The 17,972-nt window shown below is 41.0% G+C and overlaps 1 protein-coding gene across 1 annotated transcript in view; it reads right to left on the bottom strand.

Annotated features, from left to right (window-relative positions):
• ppp4r2b (protein phosphatase 4, regulatory subunit 2b) overlaps positions 1 to 17,972 on the bottom strand; it is a 94,081-nt gene that overhangs the window by 12,389 nt on the left and 63,720 nt on the right. Inside the window, exon 3 of the mRNA XM_072582590.1 lies at positions 14,576 to 14,746. Coding sequence (XP_072438691.1) covers positions 14,576 to 14,746 — 171 coding nt within the window. The remainder of the gene's footprint in view (positions 1 to 14,575; positions 14,747 to 17,972) is intronic.

Below are 17,972 nucleotides of genomic sequence, written 5' to 3'. Positions count from 1 at the left end.
CTGCATACTTGAAATTGGTCCACTTGATCATTTTCCAGAACTATAGTCTGACCTGGTTAAAAGTCATCTTTACAGAACTGACCAACAACCATCTGCCTCTATTTTGCTACCATTTTTGCAAATTTCTTCTGCGATCTCTCAAATGCATTGACACATTAGATCAACTAAAAACTTGCTTGTCTGTTGTCAACCAAAAGGAAGTATATACATTGATCTTTCCTTTCCACCTCTGTGGATAAGCTGTTTATTGAACGATACGAAGTAATTTTAAATTTCTAAGTGAAAACAATCAGACACACGAGGCAGCCATTCGGTCCAACATGTTTACACGAGCTCTAGAAACAATCATGACTTAATCCAAAAGAGAAAATGCTGGAAAATCTCAGCAGGTCTGGCAGCATCTGTAAGGAGAGAAAAGAGCTGACGTTTCAAGTCTAACTGACCCTTTGTCAAAGCTGACCTTTTTAATCATGACTTAATACCATTCTTCTGCAGTTTCCCAGTTGCCTTGCATTGTTTCTGTTTAAATTATCATCTAACATATCCTCAAACTTGAGTGCCTTAACCCTAACCCCAAATTGAACCTGGCCCCCATCACACTTCCAATCAGTACGCTCTAGATCTGAAATATTGTGGACGTCAAAGATTTTTCTCAATATACATTTGCTTCCTTTGCAAATCACTTTAAAACTGCCTGGCTGTTCTTGACCCTTTTACAATTAGTTTCTCCAAAGTAGCCAATCCAGCACCCCTGTCAGGATTTTGAAGATGTTTATCAGATCTCCTTTTGGCCCTCTTTCCAAGGCAAACAGTCCCCACAATTGAAGCTTTTCATTCCTAAAACCATTCTTCTAAATCTCTCCTGCAATCTCTCAAATACATTTAAATCTTTCCTATGGTGTGTTGCCCAGAATGGTACACGAAACTTTTGATTTACTGAAGCCATCTGAATTTTTGGTCAAGCCTCAGTTAATGAGCAACTGGAACTTCATTTTCACAGATTTTACTTCAGCTCAGCAATTCATCTTTTGATAACTTCAAGATTAAATTATGTTCAATCTATTGCACATCAAAACTGAAAGTGACCATCAGAATGACAACAAAATCCATATGCAAAGATGAAGACTTTACCATCTTGCAATTTTAAACAAAAAGAAATCTGTTTATAATAAATTAAACACTGACAATTAGGTTTGCCCCCCCATGTCCTAGACCGGTTTGCTAATCCAGGGATGTAAAAAAAAATTAGTTATAACTATACCAATGAATTATAGTTTAAAAGTAGTTGAATTAAGATGGCCATTTTGTAACAGGACTCAATTTCCAGCAACTTCACTGGCTTCTCCAATCCTTTCATTTGATTAGCAATACAGCAAATCTGACATCACGCTCAACCAATTTGAATAAAGCAGCTGAACAAAGTTGCTCGTAACTGGAAAAAAACTGCAAGCTTCACCAACATAAAAATATCATGTACTTGTTCAGCTATGAGACTTGCAAAGTAGATGCTGTATCCAGGAGGAGAAAACCAACAGCTGCTACATTTGCACAACAGGAAGTACTCAGAAATTATCAAAATAAGATATCCAAGACAGACAGTAAAACAATTTGCATCCGAACTCAAATCAAATGGTTATGTGGTGTAAATTCAGGTCAAATAGCCCAAAGACAAGTTTGATGAAACCTAGGTGGATAGGTATATTGTTATCAGAAGTTCATAAACTTTCTATTGCGACTTTGTGTAACAATTCAATAGCCCTGTTAGATGCTGAAAAGCTGGTTAATACCAGCTTTACATCAGTCTACATGAGCAGCACCACTGCACCAAATGGACAATGACAGTAAAATTGTGCACCACTGATGTTCAAGACAGCACGCTGAATGCTCAATCTGAACAGTTGCTCAAGAACATAATATATAAATATATTATCCAAAGCAATGGCAAGTTGCAATACCGAAAGCAAACATCAGCAAGCTGGCATACTGATCAGGTTGAAAGTCAATAATGTGACTGAATATTAAGTGCATAAATTTGAAAATGTAATGCAACATAATGCAAATGATTGAACATTAAAAATTAAGCGGTGAATTTGTCAACACTAATTTTACCAGAACATCAGGCTGGACAGCCAGTTAAAAATAAATATGAACACATCTGATAACAAGCCATTCAGTTACTCCTTACAAATAGTGGTACTATTGGCTCTGCTGGAATGAACATTCATAATTTAAATAATCTTTTATACGTGCAAAACCTGGAGCAGAAATAGGTCAAGGGGCAAAATATGCACATGCATAGCAATTACCCACTAGTGACTTAATGCAAATTTCACTCCACCACCTTTAAAGGTTTCCACAATGTCCAGAAACTTGTAAACTACAGATGGTACATTGCTATTCCTGCACCTTCTGGTCTACTGACTTCTGTGGTCCTGCACGTTCTGCTGGTGCAAACTCAGCAGCACTTCCAGCTTCCCAAAAAACACGGAGTGCTTTTGGTTTTCTGGAATTGTGTCAACAGATTAAGAGAGCACTTGTATTCCCCCAAATAACTGCTTTTCATATAACTTTATGCTGCATAATGAAAACTCCTGTGCTGACCCTGTTTAGTGACCTTCACGGTCTGGCTAAGATCCTGTCCTGAGTCATCTTGATTGCAAAGGTAGACCCTGCAATGTAAAAATAAATTGAGAACAGGAACTCAAAAAAGATGCTCACTACAAGAAATGCAAGGTACCCTAATGGTTAAAATTAATGCAATGAAACTGAAACCTAAAAACTGAAAAATTTAAGATTCAAAACTTAAAAATAAGATATCAAATGCCTATTTTAATTAAGTGATTCTGGCCAATGCAGTCTATTAGGTGAAATAATAGAATCCCTACATTGCGGAAAGAAGTAGACCCAGTAGGCCAAGTGACAATAGCCCTCCAAAAAGCTCCTACCGAGATCCTGTAACCCTAATGGCTAACTCATCTAACCTGCATATCCCTGGATGCTACAGAGTAATTTATTGGGAGATACCCATGATCAAACAATTACATCATTTCCAACATAGTTAATTTTTAAAACACTAGCATGAAAGAAAAATGATGTATAATAATCTAGTAATTTTCTTAAACTAGTCAGTAGCAGAGTTCTCTGTTTCATTAATAAAAGTGCTCTCATTTTGATAGTGACACCTTTCTGATAATTAATACATATAGGCTACCCAGAACGGCCTATCCTTACAAAATCATAACCAAATAAATCTAGTTAGGCCAACTATTGCTTAACAACATACTTGTAATCAGTTAGTTTTTGAAGGAGTCAATAGTGCCACCAAGAGGTACCTACTCGCTAACAGTGAGAGCCAGAGTCAGAGCACGGAAAAAGAGCCTTTGATCCAACTCATCCACGCCAATCAGGTCTCTGAAACTAAACTGGTCCCATTTGCTTGTGTTTGACCCATATCCATCTAAGCCTTCCCTATTCATGTAACCATCCAGATGCCTTTTTCAATGTTATAACTGTAACCACCTATACCACTTCTGGCAGCTCATTCCATACATGCATAACCCTGTGAGAAAACGTTGTCCCTCAGGTCCCTTTTCCATCTTTCCCCTCTAACCCTAAGCCTATGATTTTGTGTTTTGGACTGCCCTATCCTTAGAAAAAGGCCTTGGCTACTCACCTTACCTATGCCCTTCATGATTTTGTGGACTTCTACGGTCATCCCTCAGCCTCTTAGAAAAGCATATTAGAAAATACACTTTAATCCATTAAGAAGAGACAGTTGTGATGCAGCAATACATCTCTACCTCTAGACAAAATGAAACCTGTTTCAGAGATGTGCCAGGCAGCACAGTGGCTCAGTGGTTAGCACTGGTGCCTCATAGCATCAGGGACCTGAGTTTGATTCCACCTCGGGTGACTGTTTGTGGAGTTTGCACATTCTCAGTTTCCTTCCATAGTCCAAAAATGTGCAGAATAGGTGGATTGGCAATGCTAAATTGCCCAGTGACCAGGGATGTGCAGGCGACGTGGATTAGCCATGGGAAACGCTGGGTTACAGGGATAGGGTAAGGGGCTGGGTCAGTGTGGACTTGAAAAGTTAGACAGCCTGCTTACACAGTGTAGGTATTCTATGATTTGATAAAGAAATCTTTGAACAAGTTCAATCAATGGTGTTCTGATTAATTTGATTACCCAATCAATATGCAGATTAAAGTCACCCATGATTACAGATGTTACTTTACCACACGTACTTCTGATATTGTTTCATACCATTCCCAACATCACTGCTAAAGTTTGGTGGTCTATATACCAGTCCCACTAACTTATTTTTAACTCCTTTGTATTTCTCAATTCCACCCATACAAATTCTATAATGACTGAGCTAATTGCTTTCCTCAATGTTGTGTTTATATCCTCTTTAACCAGTAATGCAGCTCCACTACCTTTTTCTATTTGTGTCTCCTTCGTAAATACTGAAAACCCCAGGATGCTCGGCTCCCATCCTTGATCACCCTGCAGCCATGTCCTCGAATTCCAACTATATCATACCCATTTTTCGATTTGTATGATTAATTCATCCACTCCACGTGTTCAGACACAGAGCCACATAAACACAGCCTTTAACAAATGCCCAAGAAAAGAAAGCTTTACAAATCTATTACGACATAAAATATATCCTCTTTAAATCCTAAACAAGATAGATGGTTTGACAAAAATATTCTGGGTGGAAAAACATATATAGGGGGAAACCAAAATTCTGAAGCTCAGAAGTCTAGATCACAGGTGTGGGTTAAGTTGCCTCTGGGCCCTTTTGATTTTAGCAACAACTCGCTATGATCTGTAAAGCAATTATTTTCTTCAATCTGATGGTTTAATAGGTGGACCTAGGTCCACCTTTTAATTCTTGCAGAGAGGAAGGAGGGGGGTGCTGGTTGCTTGCCAGCTCTGACTGAATTCTCCCACCAAATCTGATGGATGTCACCAGGCAGTTTTTCTTCAACTCAAAAACTCCTTGTGCTGCTCTGAATTAATCAAGTAATAATGTCACTGCTCCAAACCTGTAATGTGCACCACCTGTTTTTCAAATTGCAAAACTCTCCTGTTATAGCAGTGTCCAACTTCCATTCTAGTTCATAAATCGAGGAGGAAAAACGTGGCCCCTTACACAACCAGAGAAAGTAGTTAAGATAAATAGGCTGGCTGCTCTGAAAAGAAAACTAGATTAACACGTGAAAAAAAAGTGAATAGAAAGAGGAGATGAGGGACTAACATGAGGCAGGGATGGTAGCAGATTAAGCTTAGTACAAACATCATTAGTGGAGCTATTTTAGCACTGCACGTTCTATTTATTCATTTTAAAAAGCTGATAAAACACCATGCATTATTTGGAAATAGCATAAAATGTGAATACTAAAGTAATTTAGGCAATAACATCCAAGAAAAGCAATTCCTGAGGCTATAAAGATGGGCCGATTGGTGCTCTCTGGAGAGAATTTTTTGCCAGGAGAATGAACAAAGGTAACTTTCTGATTCAAAGTAAAGTATCAACCGTACAACAAATACTTTTGACTAAAATGGCATGCGTGCTACAAAGTCTATCCATGTCATAAATGAAATAGACGAATCTTCAAATGGATTCAGAAGCAGGCCTTCTTTGTAATATTACTTTTGCGACTAATGCGTGGAGCTCCAGAAATTGGAGAAAACTGAAGCAATCTTCTTGCTGACGTGATGCATGAAGGTCATCTCATTTGAATCATCAAAGTCTGATGTGGGCTGGATAAGTCAGCTTTACTCATGAAGAAACCAAGTACCTGACTTCCAAGCCAAGTAAGGGGAGCTACTCGATATTAAAAAAAAAGCAAAGGGAAAATTTAGAGTTCCGTAGTTAGGATTATGATGCTATCAGCATTCATGACCAAACATTAATCAGGAAATTTGGTAGCAACTCTCTGGTGTAGCCATGTGGTAGGGAGGCAAGACAACTCAGACAGTAACATTTTGACACGCACAGTGAAAAAGAAATAAAAATGCCAGTTAAAGTTATTGTATGCTTCCACACACTTTATTACACTGTTACCTCAGAGGCTTGACATCCACATTTGTGAGTTAGCCATAAGATATCCAATACACACTATAAAAAGTCAAGGACTTCTCTACACGAATGAAAGTGGAATGTTATATATACACAAAGTTTCGGTTACATATTAATTATTGGAGATTGTCAAAATTACATTAACTCAAACTTTTATTTTTGTCTCCATCTTCTTAAATCTCAACTTACTTTCCCACTCCACTCACTTTCTACTCTAACTTAGACTTGCTGGTTTGGAATTCACACTTCAGCACAATTTTTTCAAGCTAACTGTTTGCAAATATCAGTTCCAATATAGAAGATGCTGCACTGTTTCAGCTCTTTTTAATATGACAAATTGCCATGCCAAGGCCATTAAAAAGTGTGGGGGCATTGAGTGCAATGAACAGCAAGGTGTTGTTTACTGACAATACTTAGGTTAACCTCTACATTACAAGATCATATCCAGTGAATGGGCAAAAATAGAGAATGGAACAGAAACAAACCTGAAGTTTACATGAAGTTTGACCAAATTAATTTACGTATATTGTTCTTCATGAAGCCATTTCTGGTCAAACACACTGAAGTTTTACCACAAATGTAGGTTGAAAAATAAAATTTCCCTGTACTTTTCATTCACTTACTGCTTTTTTTAAAAAAGGTCGCATCAGGTCAGATACACAAACACCAAGACTGTTCATACCTGATAATCTACAGATCAAAAGATCTTACAGATTTACTCCACTTTAAAAGATGAAATACATTATAGCATGATTTCACTGTACCAATAGCTTTTTCTTACCTTGTGCAAATAAATTACTCTTCATCGACATTCTGAGATAGTGAACGAGCGTGGACCATTTGAACATTGGATGCATCAAAACAGAGTTCAACAGTCTATAGCCATGAACATGCATTTTCAGTCATATTTTTAAGCGTAATCACCAGTACAAACCTATTTTATCCATTCTTGGCCTAAGATGACCCAAAACCAATATACCTGATCCTCAGAAAGGTTCGAGAAAGAACTCAATTAAGATTGCAAAGATAATTTTAATATAGCTGCAACTTCAGTCACAAACAGAGGAGGGAGCAGTGAAATGAAAATAAGCTTGAAAAGAGTCACAGTAGCAGATTTCAACACCACCAAAAGGATATCGCTAGCACTGATGGAAATTTTCCATTTAATAAAGTAGGCATGCCTGCTGACCATATCTAAATTGAAATTTAAAAAAAAAAGAATTCAGCTGGTGGCCCCTGCAATAATTCAGCGTGGTAAGAATACTAACCAAATAACATGAGCCAGAGCATTTTCAGGTTCAATCATGGAGCTCTGAATTCTAATTAGTTCAGAGATAAAAGGACTATAAATGTAATTAAAGTACTAATCACCATACAAGATTTGAGCAAAAGCTTTTAATTTGCCCTAAACTAGCATTATCATTGTATTTTTCACAATACTGCACTCGCAAAAGCAAAGTTATAACTGATTCCAAAAGGAATTTGTCACGTGTTTTAAAAGCACAGGTTTTTGGCAATAATTGCAGTGAATTGAAGTACTTGGCTATGAAGCAACTGAGTGAACACATCTGTCAACTTATAATCTTAGATGGTCAGAAGTCACATGACACCAGGTTATAGCTGAACAGATTTATTTGAAATCACAAACTTTTGTATGGCTGCCCCTTCAGCAGGTGGAGGAGCAGCTCTCTGAAAGCTTGAGATTTCAAATAAACCTGGCGGACTATAACCTGATGTCATGTGACTCCTAACCTTGCCCACCCCAGTCCAACACCAGCACTTCCACATTATAATCTTATAAACGTGGATGAATTACAGGATGGGAGACCATCTGTGTCACACCATTCCATAAACGAACCATTTGGTGAGCTCGTTGCTTAGCCTGTATAAAGCAAGAGCAGGGTACTTGATAAGGGTAGCCCTGCAGATCTGCCAGTAACTAAAAATAATCAGATCACTTATGCTAAGTGTAGAAAGAAACGCTGTAAAGGTAAGCCTCTAATCATCTTTTAGAAATCCAACAAACTTGGGAAAGATGAGATAGCTATTTAAATGCTGACTGAATGATCAGACAAATTGACTCACTACCTCTATCAATGAGACAAAAGGAGGCATAGTAGCTGTTATTTCAAGGTAAGTCTCTCAGTTAAACATACCTTTGACAACACCTTTCAATCCAGATCACTAGCACTTGGTAGGTTAGGGCAGCAAATGCATGGGAACAAACCGCCTGAAAGATTCACTCCAAGCTACAAACCATCCTGATTATAAGCGCGTCACCAGTGCTTCATTGTCCAGATTAAAATCCTGGAACCCCCTGGGTGACCCTATGCCCTAAGTACTGCAGCATCTAACCAGCATCTCCACCAGGGTAATAAATTCTGATTCAGCCAGCAACACCTAAATCCCAAATAAAAGGAAATGGGTAGCAATGACCCATTCAGGACAGCATCTATTTAGAATAGCAGAGTTAAACTTTCAGGTTAATGATCTTAAATCAGAACTGGGGAAGTTAGCAATAATGCAACAAATTTTTAGCAAGTGAAAGGTGGAAAAAAAGTCCATTTTAGGGTGGGAGAGAGGAGAGATTAAATCGGGAGGTGTGGGAGCAGGAGCTAAAGTCGAGTGCCAAAGGGAGTGTAAAGAGGACAAGAAACAAAAAATGCATGTTTCGATGCCACAACTTGTTTAGAGACAAAAAAAAAACAACTGCAAATACTGGAATCCAAAATAAACAGGCAGAAGGCTGGAAGAGCACAGCAAGCCAGACAGCATCAGGAGGTGGAGAAGGTGATGTTTCGGGTGTAACCCTTCTTCAGGTCCCAGAAACATCACCTTCTCCACCTCCTGATACCGTCTGGCTTGCTGTGCTCTTCCAGCTTCCTGCCTGTCTATTTTACATGCTGTAACCGGCAGAATGATTAACAGTTGCAAAGTGGGAAATAGCGAGTGAAAAACAAGCTAAACCAAAATGTGTAAAGGCATATGTGATTAAAATTCAGCTAGAATGTTTCACTTAAGCAACAGTGACAAAACAATTTGAGGTATGGGAAGCCAACTGGTATCAAAAGGGTATCGTTGGATGCTGCCTGAACTGCTGTGCTCTTCCAGCACCACTAATCCAGTATTTGGTATCAAAAGGGGTTCATCTTGCTTCTTAGCAAGGTAAGGTGGTTTTCTTTTATTCATTCATGGCAAATGGGCATCACTGACTCGACAGTATCTGATGCCCATACTTACAAATCCTTGAGGTGGCACTGAACTGCGAGTCACTGCAATTCATGTGTGATAGATAGACCCACAATGCCCTCAGAGAGGGAATTCCATGATTTTCAACCCAATGAGAGTGAAGGAACAACAATTTCCAAGTCAGGACGGTGAGTGGCTCGGAGGGGAACTTTCAGGTGGTGACGTTCTGTTGCCATCGTCCTCCTAGATGCCTGAAGGGTGGAGCGATAAATGAGAAAAGGGTGGAGGTGGGGAGAAAGTAGCATAGAGTACAATAGGTGAGTGGGGGAGGGGATGAAGGTGATAGGTCAGGGAGGAGGGTGGAGTAGATAGGTGGAAAGGAAGATAGGCGGAAAGGAAGATAGGCAGGTAAGACAAGTCATGGGGACAGTGCTGAGCTGGAAGTTTGCAACTGGGGTGAGGTGGGGGAAGGGGAAATGAGGAAACTGGTGAAGTCCAGATTGATGCCCTGGGGTTGAAGTGTTCCAAGGCGGAAGATGAGGCATTCTTCCTCGAGGCGTTGGGTGGTGAGGGAGTGGCGGTGAAGGAGGCCCAGGACCTCTATGTCCTTGGCTGAGTGGGAGGGGGAGTTGAAATGTTGGGCCACAGGGCGGTGCGGTTGATTGGTGTGAGTGTCCGGGAGATGTTCCCTAAAGCACTCTGCTTGGAGGCGACCAGTCTCCCCAATGCAGAGGAGACCGCATCGGGAGCAACGGATACAATAAATGATATTGGTGGAAAAGCAGGTAAAACTTTGATGGAAGGTTCCTTTGGGGCCTTGGATGGAGGTGAGGGAGGTGGTGTGGGCGCAGGTTTTGCAATTCCTGCGGTGGCCAGGGAAGGTGCCAGTACCGGAGGGTGGGTTGTTGGGGGGGGGGGGGGTGGCGTGGACCTGACCAGGTAGTCACTGAGGGAACGGTCTTTGCGGACAGCGGAAAGGGGTGGAGAGGGAAATACATCCCTGGTGGTGAGGTCAGTTTGGAGGTGGCGGAAATGTCGGCGGATGATTTGGTTTATGCGAAGGTTGGTAGGGTGGAAGGTGAGCACTGGGGGGTTCTGTCCTTGTTATGGTTGGAGGGGTGATGTCCAAGGGCAGAGGTGTGGGATGTGGACGAGATGCGTTGGAGGGCATCTTTAACCATGTGGGAAGGGAAATTGCGCACATTAACCACGTCAACCTGTCTACCCCCATCCCCCCGCCCCCCCAACCTCTTACCCTCACAACGCACAGCCCTCCAAACCCTCTGCTCCAATCCTAACCTCACCATCGAGCCAGCAGATAAAGGGGGCGCAGTGGTAGTCTGGCACACTGACCTCTACGCCGCTGAATCCAGATGCCAACTCGAGGACACCTCTTCCTACCGCTCCCTCGACCATGAACCCACCCTCTATCTGCAAACCATCATCTCCCAAACCATACAGAACCTCATCACCTCAGGAGATCTCCCACCCACAGCTTCCAACTTCAGTCTGGGAACCGCTCACTGCCCGGTTCTACCTCCTTCCCAAGATCCACAAGCCTGACCACCCTGGCCGACCCATTGTCTCAGCACACTCCTGCCCCACTGAACTCATCTCTACCTACCTTTACACTGTCCTATCCCCCCTAATCCAGGAACTCCCCAAATACGTTCAAGACACCACCCACGCCATCCACCTCCTCCAAGACTTCCATTTTCCCAGCCCCCAACGCCTCATCTTCACACCCCGCACCTCCGCCATTAGACCCTACCCCTCCAACCGTAACAAGAGCAGAACACCCCTGGTGCTCACCTTCCACCCTACGCATAAACCTTGGCATAAACCAAATCATCCGCCGACATTTCCGCCACCTCCAAACGGATCCCACCACCAGGGATGTATTTCCCTCCCCACCCCTTTCTGCCTTCCGCAAAGACCGTTCCCTCAGTGACTACCTGGTCAGGTCCACGCGCCCCACCAACCCACCCGCCCGTCCTGGCACCTTCTCCTGCCACCGCAGGAATTGCAAAACCTGCGCCCACACCACCTCTCTCACCTCCATCCAAGGCCCCAAAGGAGCCTTCCACATCCAAAGTTTTACCCGCACATCCACCAATATCATTTATTGTATCTGTCGCTCCCAATGCAGTCTCCTCTACATTGGGGAGACTGGACGCCTCCTAGCAGAGCGCTTTAGGGAACATCTCCGGGACACCGCCCTGTGACCCAACATTTCAACTCCCCCTCCCACTCAGCCAAGGACATGGAGGTCCTGTGCCTCCTTCACCACCGCTCCCTCACCACCTGACGCCTGGAGGAAGAACGCCTCATTTTCCACCTTGGAACATTTCAACCCCGGGGCATCAATGTGGACTTTAACAGTTTCCTTATTTCCCCTTCCCCCACCTCACCCCAGTTACAAACTTTCAGCTCAGCATCGCCCCCATGATTTGTCATACCTGCCTATCTTCCTTTCCACCTATCCACTCCACCCTCCTCCCTGACCTATCACCTTCATCCCCTCCCCCACTCACCTATTGTACTCTAATCTACTTTCTCCCCACCTCCACCCTTTTCTCATTTATCGCTCCACCCTTCAGGCACTCTGCCGGTCTTCCTGTTGAAGGGCTTTTGCCCGAAACGTCGATTTTACTGCGCCTTGGATGCTGCCTGAACTGCTGTGCTTTTCCAGCACCACTTTAATCTAAACCCCTATTGTCTAAAATCAACTAGAATAAAGTGACGATTGCAGATGCTGGAGGTCAGGGTTGAGAGTGTGGTGCTGATGAAGGGCTTATGCCTGAAACTTTGATTTTCCTACTCCTCGGATGCTGCCTGTCCTGCTGTGCTTTTCCAGCACCACACTCAACTATGGTTATTGTCTGACAATTGCATGGTTTGAATGTTTCATGCCACTTGTTATCCCAAACATGGATACTCTCCAGATCTTGTTGCACTTCAACCGAAAGAGCTTTCTCTCAAATTCCTATTGATCCAATTTCTCCCAGGCTCCTTGATGCCACACGCAATTAAATGCAGCCTAAGTGTCAAGGGCATTCACTCTTACCCACCTCTAGAATTCAGCTCATTTGCATATTTGAGCCAACACTATAATTCAATTAAGAGTAAGGGGCCCAAACAAAAGCAAATTTCATATTTGAGTGTAGATGGATAGCCAATAATTGGCTCAGATTTATCCTGCTTGTGTACAGGATATACCTGGACGATTTTCCATTGTCAGGTAGATGCCAGTAGTTGTAGCTGTGGGTAAGGATTGGAAGACACAAAGAAGGCAGTTCTCATAACACACTGACAACATCCAGTTACAATCCTAGATTGAAAAAGGAACTTCAGATGGCTGAAAAAAGTGCAATGTCAGCATTCATTTCAGAGGGTTAGAATACAAGTGCAGGGCTGCACTGTTGAGGCTCTGGTCAGACTGCCTTTGGAATATTGAGAGCAATTCTTAGTCTCATATCTAAGGATGGATGTATATTGGCCTTGGATGGGGTCCAGAGAAGGTTTACAATAAATTATTCTGGGGATGACGAGCTTGTCACATGACGAGCAGTTGAGGATTTTAGATCTTTACTCAATGGTGTTTCGAAGGATGAAGAGGAATCTCACTGAAAGTTTTAAAATATTGAGAGGCCTGGATATAGTGAAGATGGAGAAGAGGTTTCCACTAGTAGGAGAGCCTAGGACCCAAGGGCACAGCCTCAGAGTAAAGAAGCAAGCTTTCATAACTGAGCTGAGAAGAAATTTTCTCATCCACAGGGTGGTGAAACTGTGGAACTCATTGTCACAGAAGGCTGTGGAGACCAAGCCATTGAGTGTATTTACTATATAGTAGATGATTAGCAAAAAGATCAAGAGTTACAGGGAGAAGACAAGAGAATCTGGTTGAGAAACGTATCAGCCATGATCAAATGGTTGAACAGACTCAATGAGTTGGATAGCCTAATTTTGTTTCATATGGTCTTATCGATAAGTTCACATGGTAATTGTCAAAGGGCGGGAAAGGTAAAACAGGAGCAGCAAAAAAAAAGAAAAATTTGTGTTGCACTATGAATTTCTATTTGACTAATGAAGACTTCACAGAATTACAAAAGATAGAGTGCACAATAAGCCAAGCAATATTGGTATCTATGTTCCACTCAATCTTCCTCATCAAACAATCAGCCTAACATTCACTCATTTACTTAACTAGATTCTTTTTAAATGTATCTGCATGATTACTGAAATACTCAATAGCAGTAACTTCTATTATCTCTAGTCTTAGCAAAACAAGTTTCTTCAGAATTCTAGATTTGATTTCTTGGTGTCATCTTCCCTAAAGTCTTTCATAGTGTCTTCAGAACTATAAGGTTATTTTTCAAAAGATACCTAGTCTTCATCCTATCCTAATGAGAACAAGCTCTCAATTGTGGTAACATTTTAATTTTGTTTAATACCATATATCTGTAGCTCTACTTCATTTTTATAATATGATGACCAGAGCTGAACACAATACTCAAACACAACTTTAGCATCATCTGCAAAATCCAAAGATCTTCGAGTGTGAGCCCAACACCTGCTACTTCTACGAACTTCTCACCTTGAATGTGGCAGCCAAATTAACTGGCAAATTCTTAGACGTAGAACACATGAGTCAGATCAAGTCTCAAAACACTATCCACACAAAAATCAAAATATTCTTTCAAGAATGTTTTCATTGAGCAGTTTGGCAGACGGAAAGACGGGCTTAAAATAATGCTGCAAAACTACATGCTAGACCGTTAATAGCATAAGATCAAAACTCCCATATTTAAGACTATGAAAGCGAGAAACACTTTTTAAAAAGACCTGGTCTCAATAATGTTTAATCTAGAATGAGGACACAACGAAGCAATGAAACTATCTGCAATGAGAGTTCATCGTGTGGAGTTGAGCCAATAGGAAACAGTTATTCACTAAAAAGGATCATTAATCACACCTTATTAAAAGGCAGTACATTGTTCAATGAAACTTCAGCATTAAGCTCTAATCAAGTACTAAAAAAATTAAAATGCAGAAAAGTATACAATTTAGTATAGCACTAAGCTGTTTTGTTAAAACGAATACAATTGAAAAAAATCCTTGAAAACAAATAATTTAGGTGTACAAATTAGTTATGTAAAGGAAAAAGGTTTAGGAATCAGCCTCATTGGTAGAACAAACAACTCAAGTTTATGTACAAAAATTCATTATTCCTATATTTTGAATGCAATATGAATTAAGTGGATTTTTAAAAAATGACTTAAGTGATCAACTTACCCCATAAACCCATTAACGATTTTAAGAATTCGGTTCTTCATTTCTTCATAAGGAACATATTCCACATTTGGATTAGGCGGAGCTCTGGGCTCAGGGGCTGAGGCTCTGAAATCATCCATTACTTTTTCCAATTTGAATACAAAGTAGCTTTTAAATTGTGACCAAGGAATTCTGAAATTACAAGCAGGGATACATTACTGGACATAATGTATGGGATAGATCAAGAATAAGTTTATCTTACATCAGCCTAGGTAACAGAATACCTCTCAACATACTCTCAAATGGCACAGTAGCATAGTGGTCTGCTACTGGATTATCAATAATCCAGAGACTGGAGTTCAAGTCCCACCACAGCTGCAAGGGAAATTTAAATTAAGTAAATAAATCTGCAATATAAACCATCAGTGACCATGAGACCACTAAACTGACCAAACCCCACCTGCCTGAGTCATGTTATCTACATGAAAAAGACTGCCAATCTTACCCAGTCTAGTTAGATGTGACTTCATGTCTTCAACTAGTGACTGACTGTTAACTGCAGATCGAAATTACCTTGCAATCATCCAATCAAACTAACAAAACCTGATGAAACATCCAGCACTCAGATACACCAGACATCTGACCATGACGAATACTGCAAGCTCATCAACATGTGGGGTCTTGTGCAAAAATCTGCCTGATATTGCCAGAGTCATGGCATTTTGGGCAATACCCCAGTATGAGACTCATCATTAAATCTTAGAGACTTCGACATTGACTTTGAACCAAACTCATACCATAAGCAAAGTTCCTGCTGATTAGTACCTACTCAGTATTTAGCATCACTTGAGAAAAGCAATAAAAGTTGCAAAGGCATAGAATGTAGACAGTTTCAATGCATAGGACAACAACTTTGGCAACGTCACCAATGCACTGCCCTTGCAGAAATAACACCCAATCTCCACAATGAGGACACCATTGATCATGTTCTATGGAACTATTATCATGTTAAGTGGAATAATTCAGACCAAAAGTGGAACTATTTTCCACCACAACTTTCATCAAAGCAGCATTTGGTAAAATGTAGCATCAAAGTGTAGCACAACTACGATCAAAAGGGAAAAGTCTCCACAGGCTAGTGTTGTATCTAACACAAAGATGAGGTGGGCATGAACCGAGCAAACGAACAAATCATGCTAAACAAAACCAGCACACTGCAGAGGTAAATTTTACGACAGTTTTGAGTTAAGTTCAACAACCTTGTTGTAACCAGTCATAAAAAAAGTAAGTAACAAGCCAAACAAAAGATGACCCTACAGTGAATATTCTACAAATGCTGCCTTCTTCAAATGGTGGAACAGTACAGTACCTGATGCCTGACACCACCAAAGAAAACTGGAATCACATCCATCAATAGTGTGCACCATGGACACGATACAGCGTATTGACCTTCTATGGCTTCTTCAATACCATCTTCCAAATTCAGGATCTCCACCGTCAGAAAATTGGGAATAACAGGCACATGGTAATACCACAACTGCACGATTCCTTCAAAGTGCAAACACTATGCTGACAATAATCATTCTTCCTTCATCGTTGCCAAAATTCTTGAAAAGCTTTCCCTAATCATTTTCCCCTACACCAGCTGCAGCAGTTCAAAAAGATCACCACCTCAAGGACAATTAAAAATGGGCAACAGATTGCAAGCAATGTCTCATCATTCAAAAAAAGTTCTTCGGTTTCAACTTGAAGTGCTACGCCAAAAACTAGAAGTAATGATGACTTTCTCTAGACTTCTCACTTAAGCACAAAGTCTATCCAACATAAAGTTCAATCCAAACATTGTTCTCACTTCTCAACAGTCGTTCTTACAGAAGGTTATTTCATAGTCGAAGAAACAGCAAGCCACAACACCAAATTTTGTTTTAAGCGGTAAGTTGGCATGTTGAGTATCTCCAAAGACCTTCACTGCATTCACATTCTATTGGGAGGTGGGGGGGGGGGGGGGGGGGGGGGTGGGGAGGGGAAAGAAGGTGTTTGAGATTTAACATTCCTTTTCCCCGACTATAAATTCTTATTGTCACATGTATAAACAGGAACTGCTGACCAACTTTCCACACTGTAATTGCACCCTCTCTAAAACGGTGACACAGGTGTTATTGACCATTGTGTTTCAACTGCCCCAACCCCTTCTTTTGCTCAGATTGTAGATATTCCAAATTTCCATGAAGTCAAGTTTGCACTAGAAGTACCACCAAATCCAAATATCTGACCCAGGAGAAGTTGTTCATTTTAAAACGGAGATGGAATTATCTGCCCCAAATCAATTATGCCTGTCCAATGACAATGCTGTATCTAAAATTTATAATTCTGCACATTAGAAGGCAAATATCATCACAGGCGTCCCTCGTGACAGATGAAGAGTCATTTTATTGAGCAAATATTCATGAGATCCTCCCTTACAAAAATAATTATATAAAGTCTGGCCACCTGAATAGCATTTTGGTGCTTGCTTACATTTGGCTTTCCCCATGCCACAACATTGCTAATGGTGCAGATAAAAATCACAGCAGCCTTATCGTATCTTAACTGGGCTGTTTGAACAAGAAACTGGCAAGCCATAACTAAAGCTTCTGCTGATAATTAGGAGATCTGAGCAAGCAAAAGATAGTGTTTAAACACATTCATTACAGGTGATTTCCCACAAAGATAACAGATGCTCACAAAAGCGATCCAATTGCTGGAGGAATTAGTGTTGACTAACTGCCCATTTGTTAACAGGATAAAAAGGCAAGAGCAATAGTTTCCAAACCAGTAAGCCTTCAGCAACTGCACTTCAAACTCCATTGTCATTGTGTTGCACAATTCCAGGAAGAGAACAAGCACAGCTTATGTTTGTGCTAGGGGGCATAACTGCCAGACTACTGACCCTAGTCAGTGGTTTGAATCTCTCAAAATAAATGGCGTAATTTCATTTCAATTATTAAAGATCTTTAAAAACTAGTCTAATGATGATCGTGAAGCCATTGCTAATTGTTGTGAAAACCCCATCTTGAAGAAAGAAAATCCGTCACCTGCCTTCGTCTGGCCTACATCCAACTCACCATTCATAATAATGTGGTTGACTGTAAACTGTCCTCTGAAATGCCTCTTCTCACAGGTGACATTTTAAGAGTTCAAATTTGTTGCTTGAAAAAACATGCAGGTCAAGTGTGAGCCAGTGGTACCCATCATAAAAGCAACTCTCAGATTAGCTCCTGGACAAGTGGACAGTCTATTTCCAAAGCAGCAAAAAGCCTCCCGAATCTAAACAGACAACATCCCCTTTCTCCTTGTGGTGAAGCAATAATTATTTGAAAGCTAGGTCTCACTTACCATTTGCCTAGAAGGTACTGCTTTGAACCAAAAACTGAGATAT

The sequence above is a fragment of the Chiloscyllium punctatum genome, chromosome 12 (genome assembly GCF_047496795.1).
Source record: "Chiloscyllium punctatum isolate Juve2018m chromosome 12, sChiPun1.3, whole genome shotgun sequence".
Lineage (NCBI taxonomy): Eukaryota > Metazoa > Chordata > Chondrichthyes > Orectolobiformes > Hemiscylliidae > Chiloscyllium > Chiloscyllium punctatum.
Note: the sequence above shows the minus strand (reverse complement) of the source record. Positions and strands in the feature narration are given on the sequence as shown.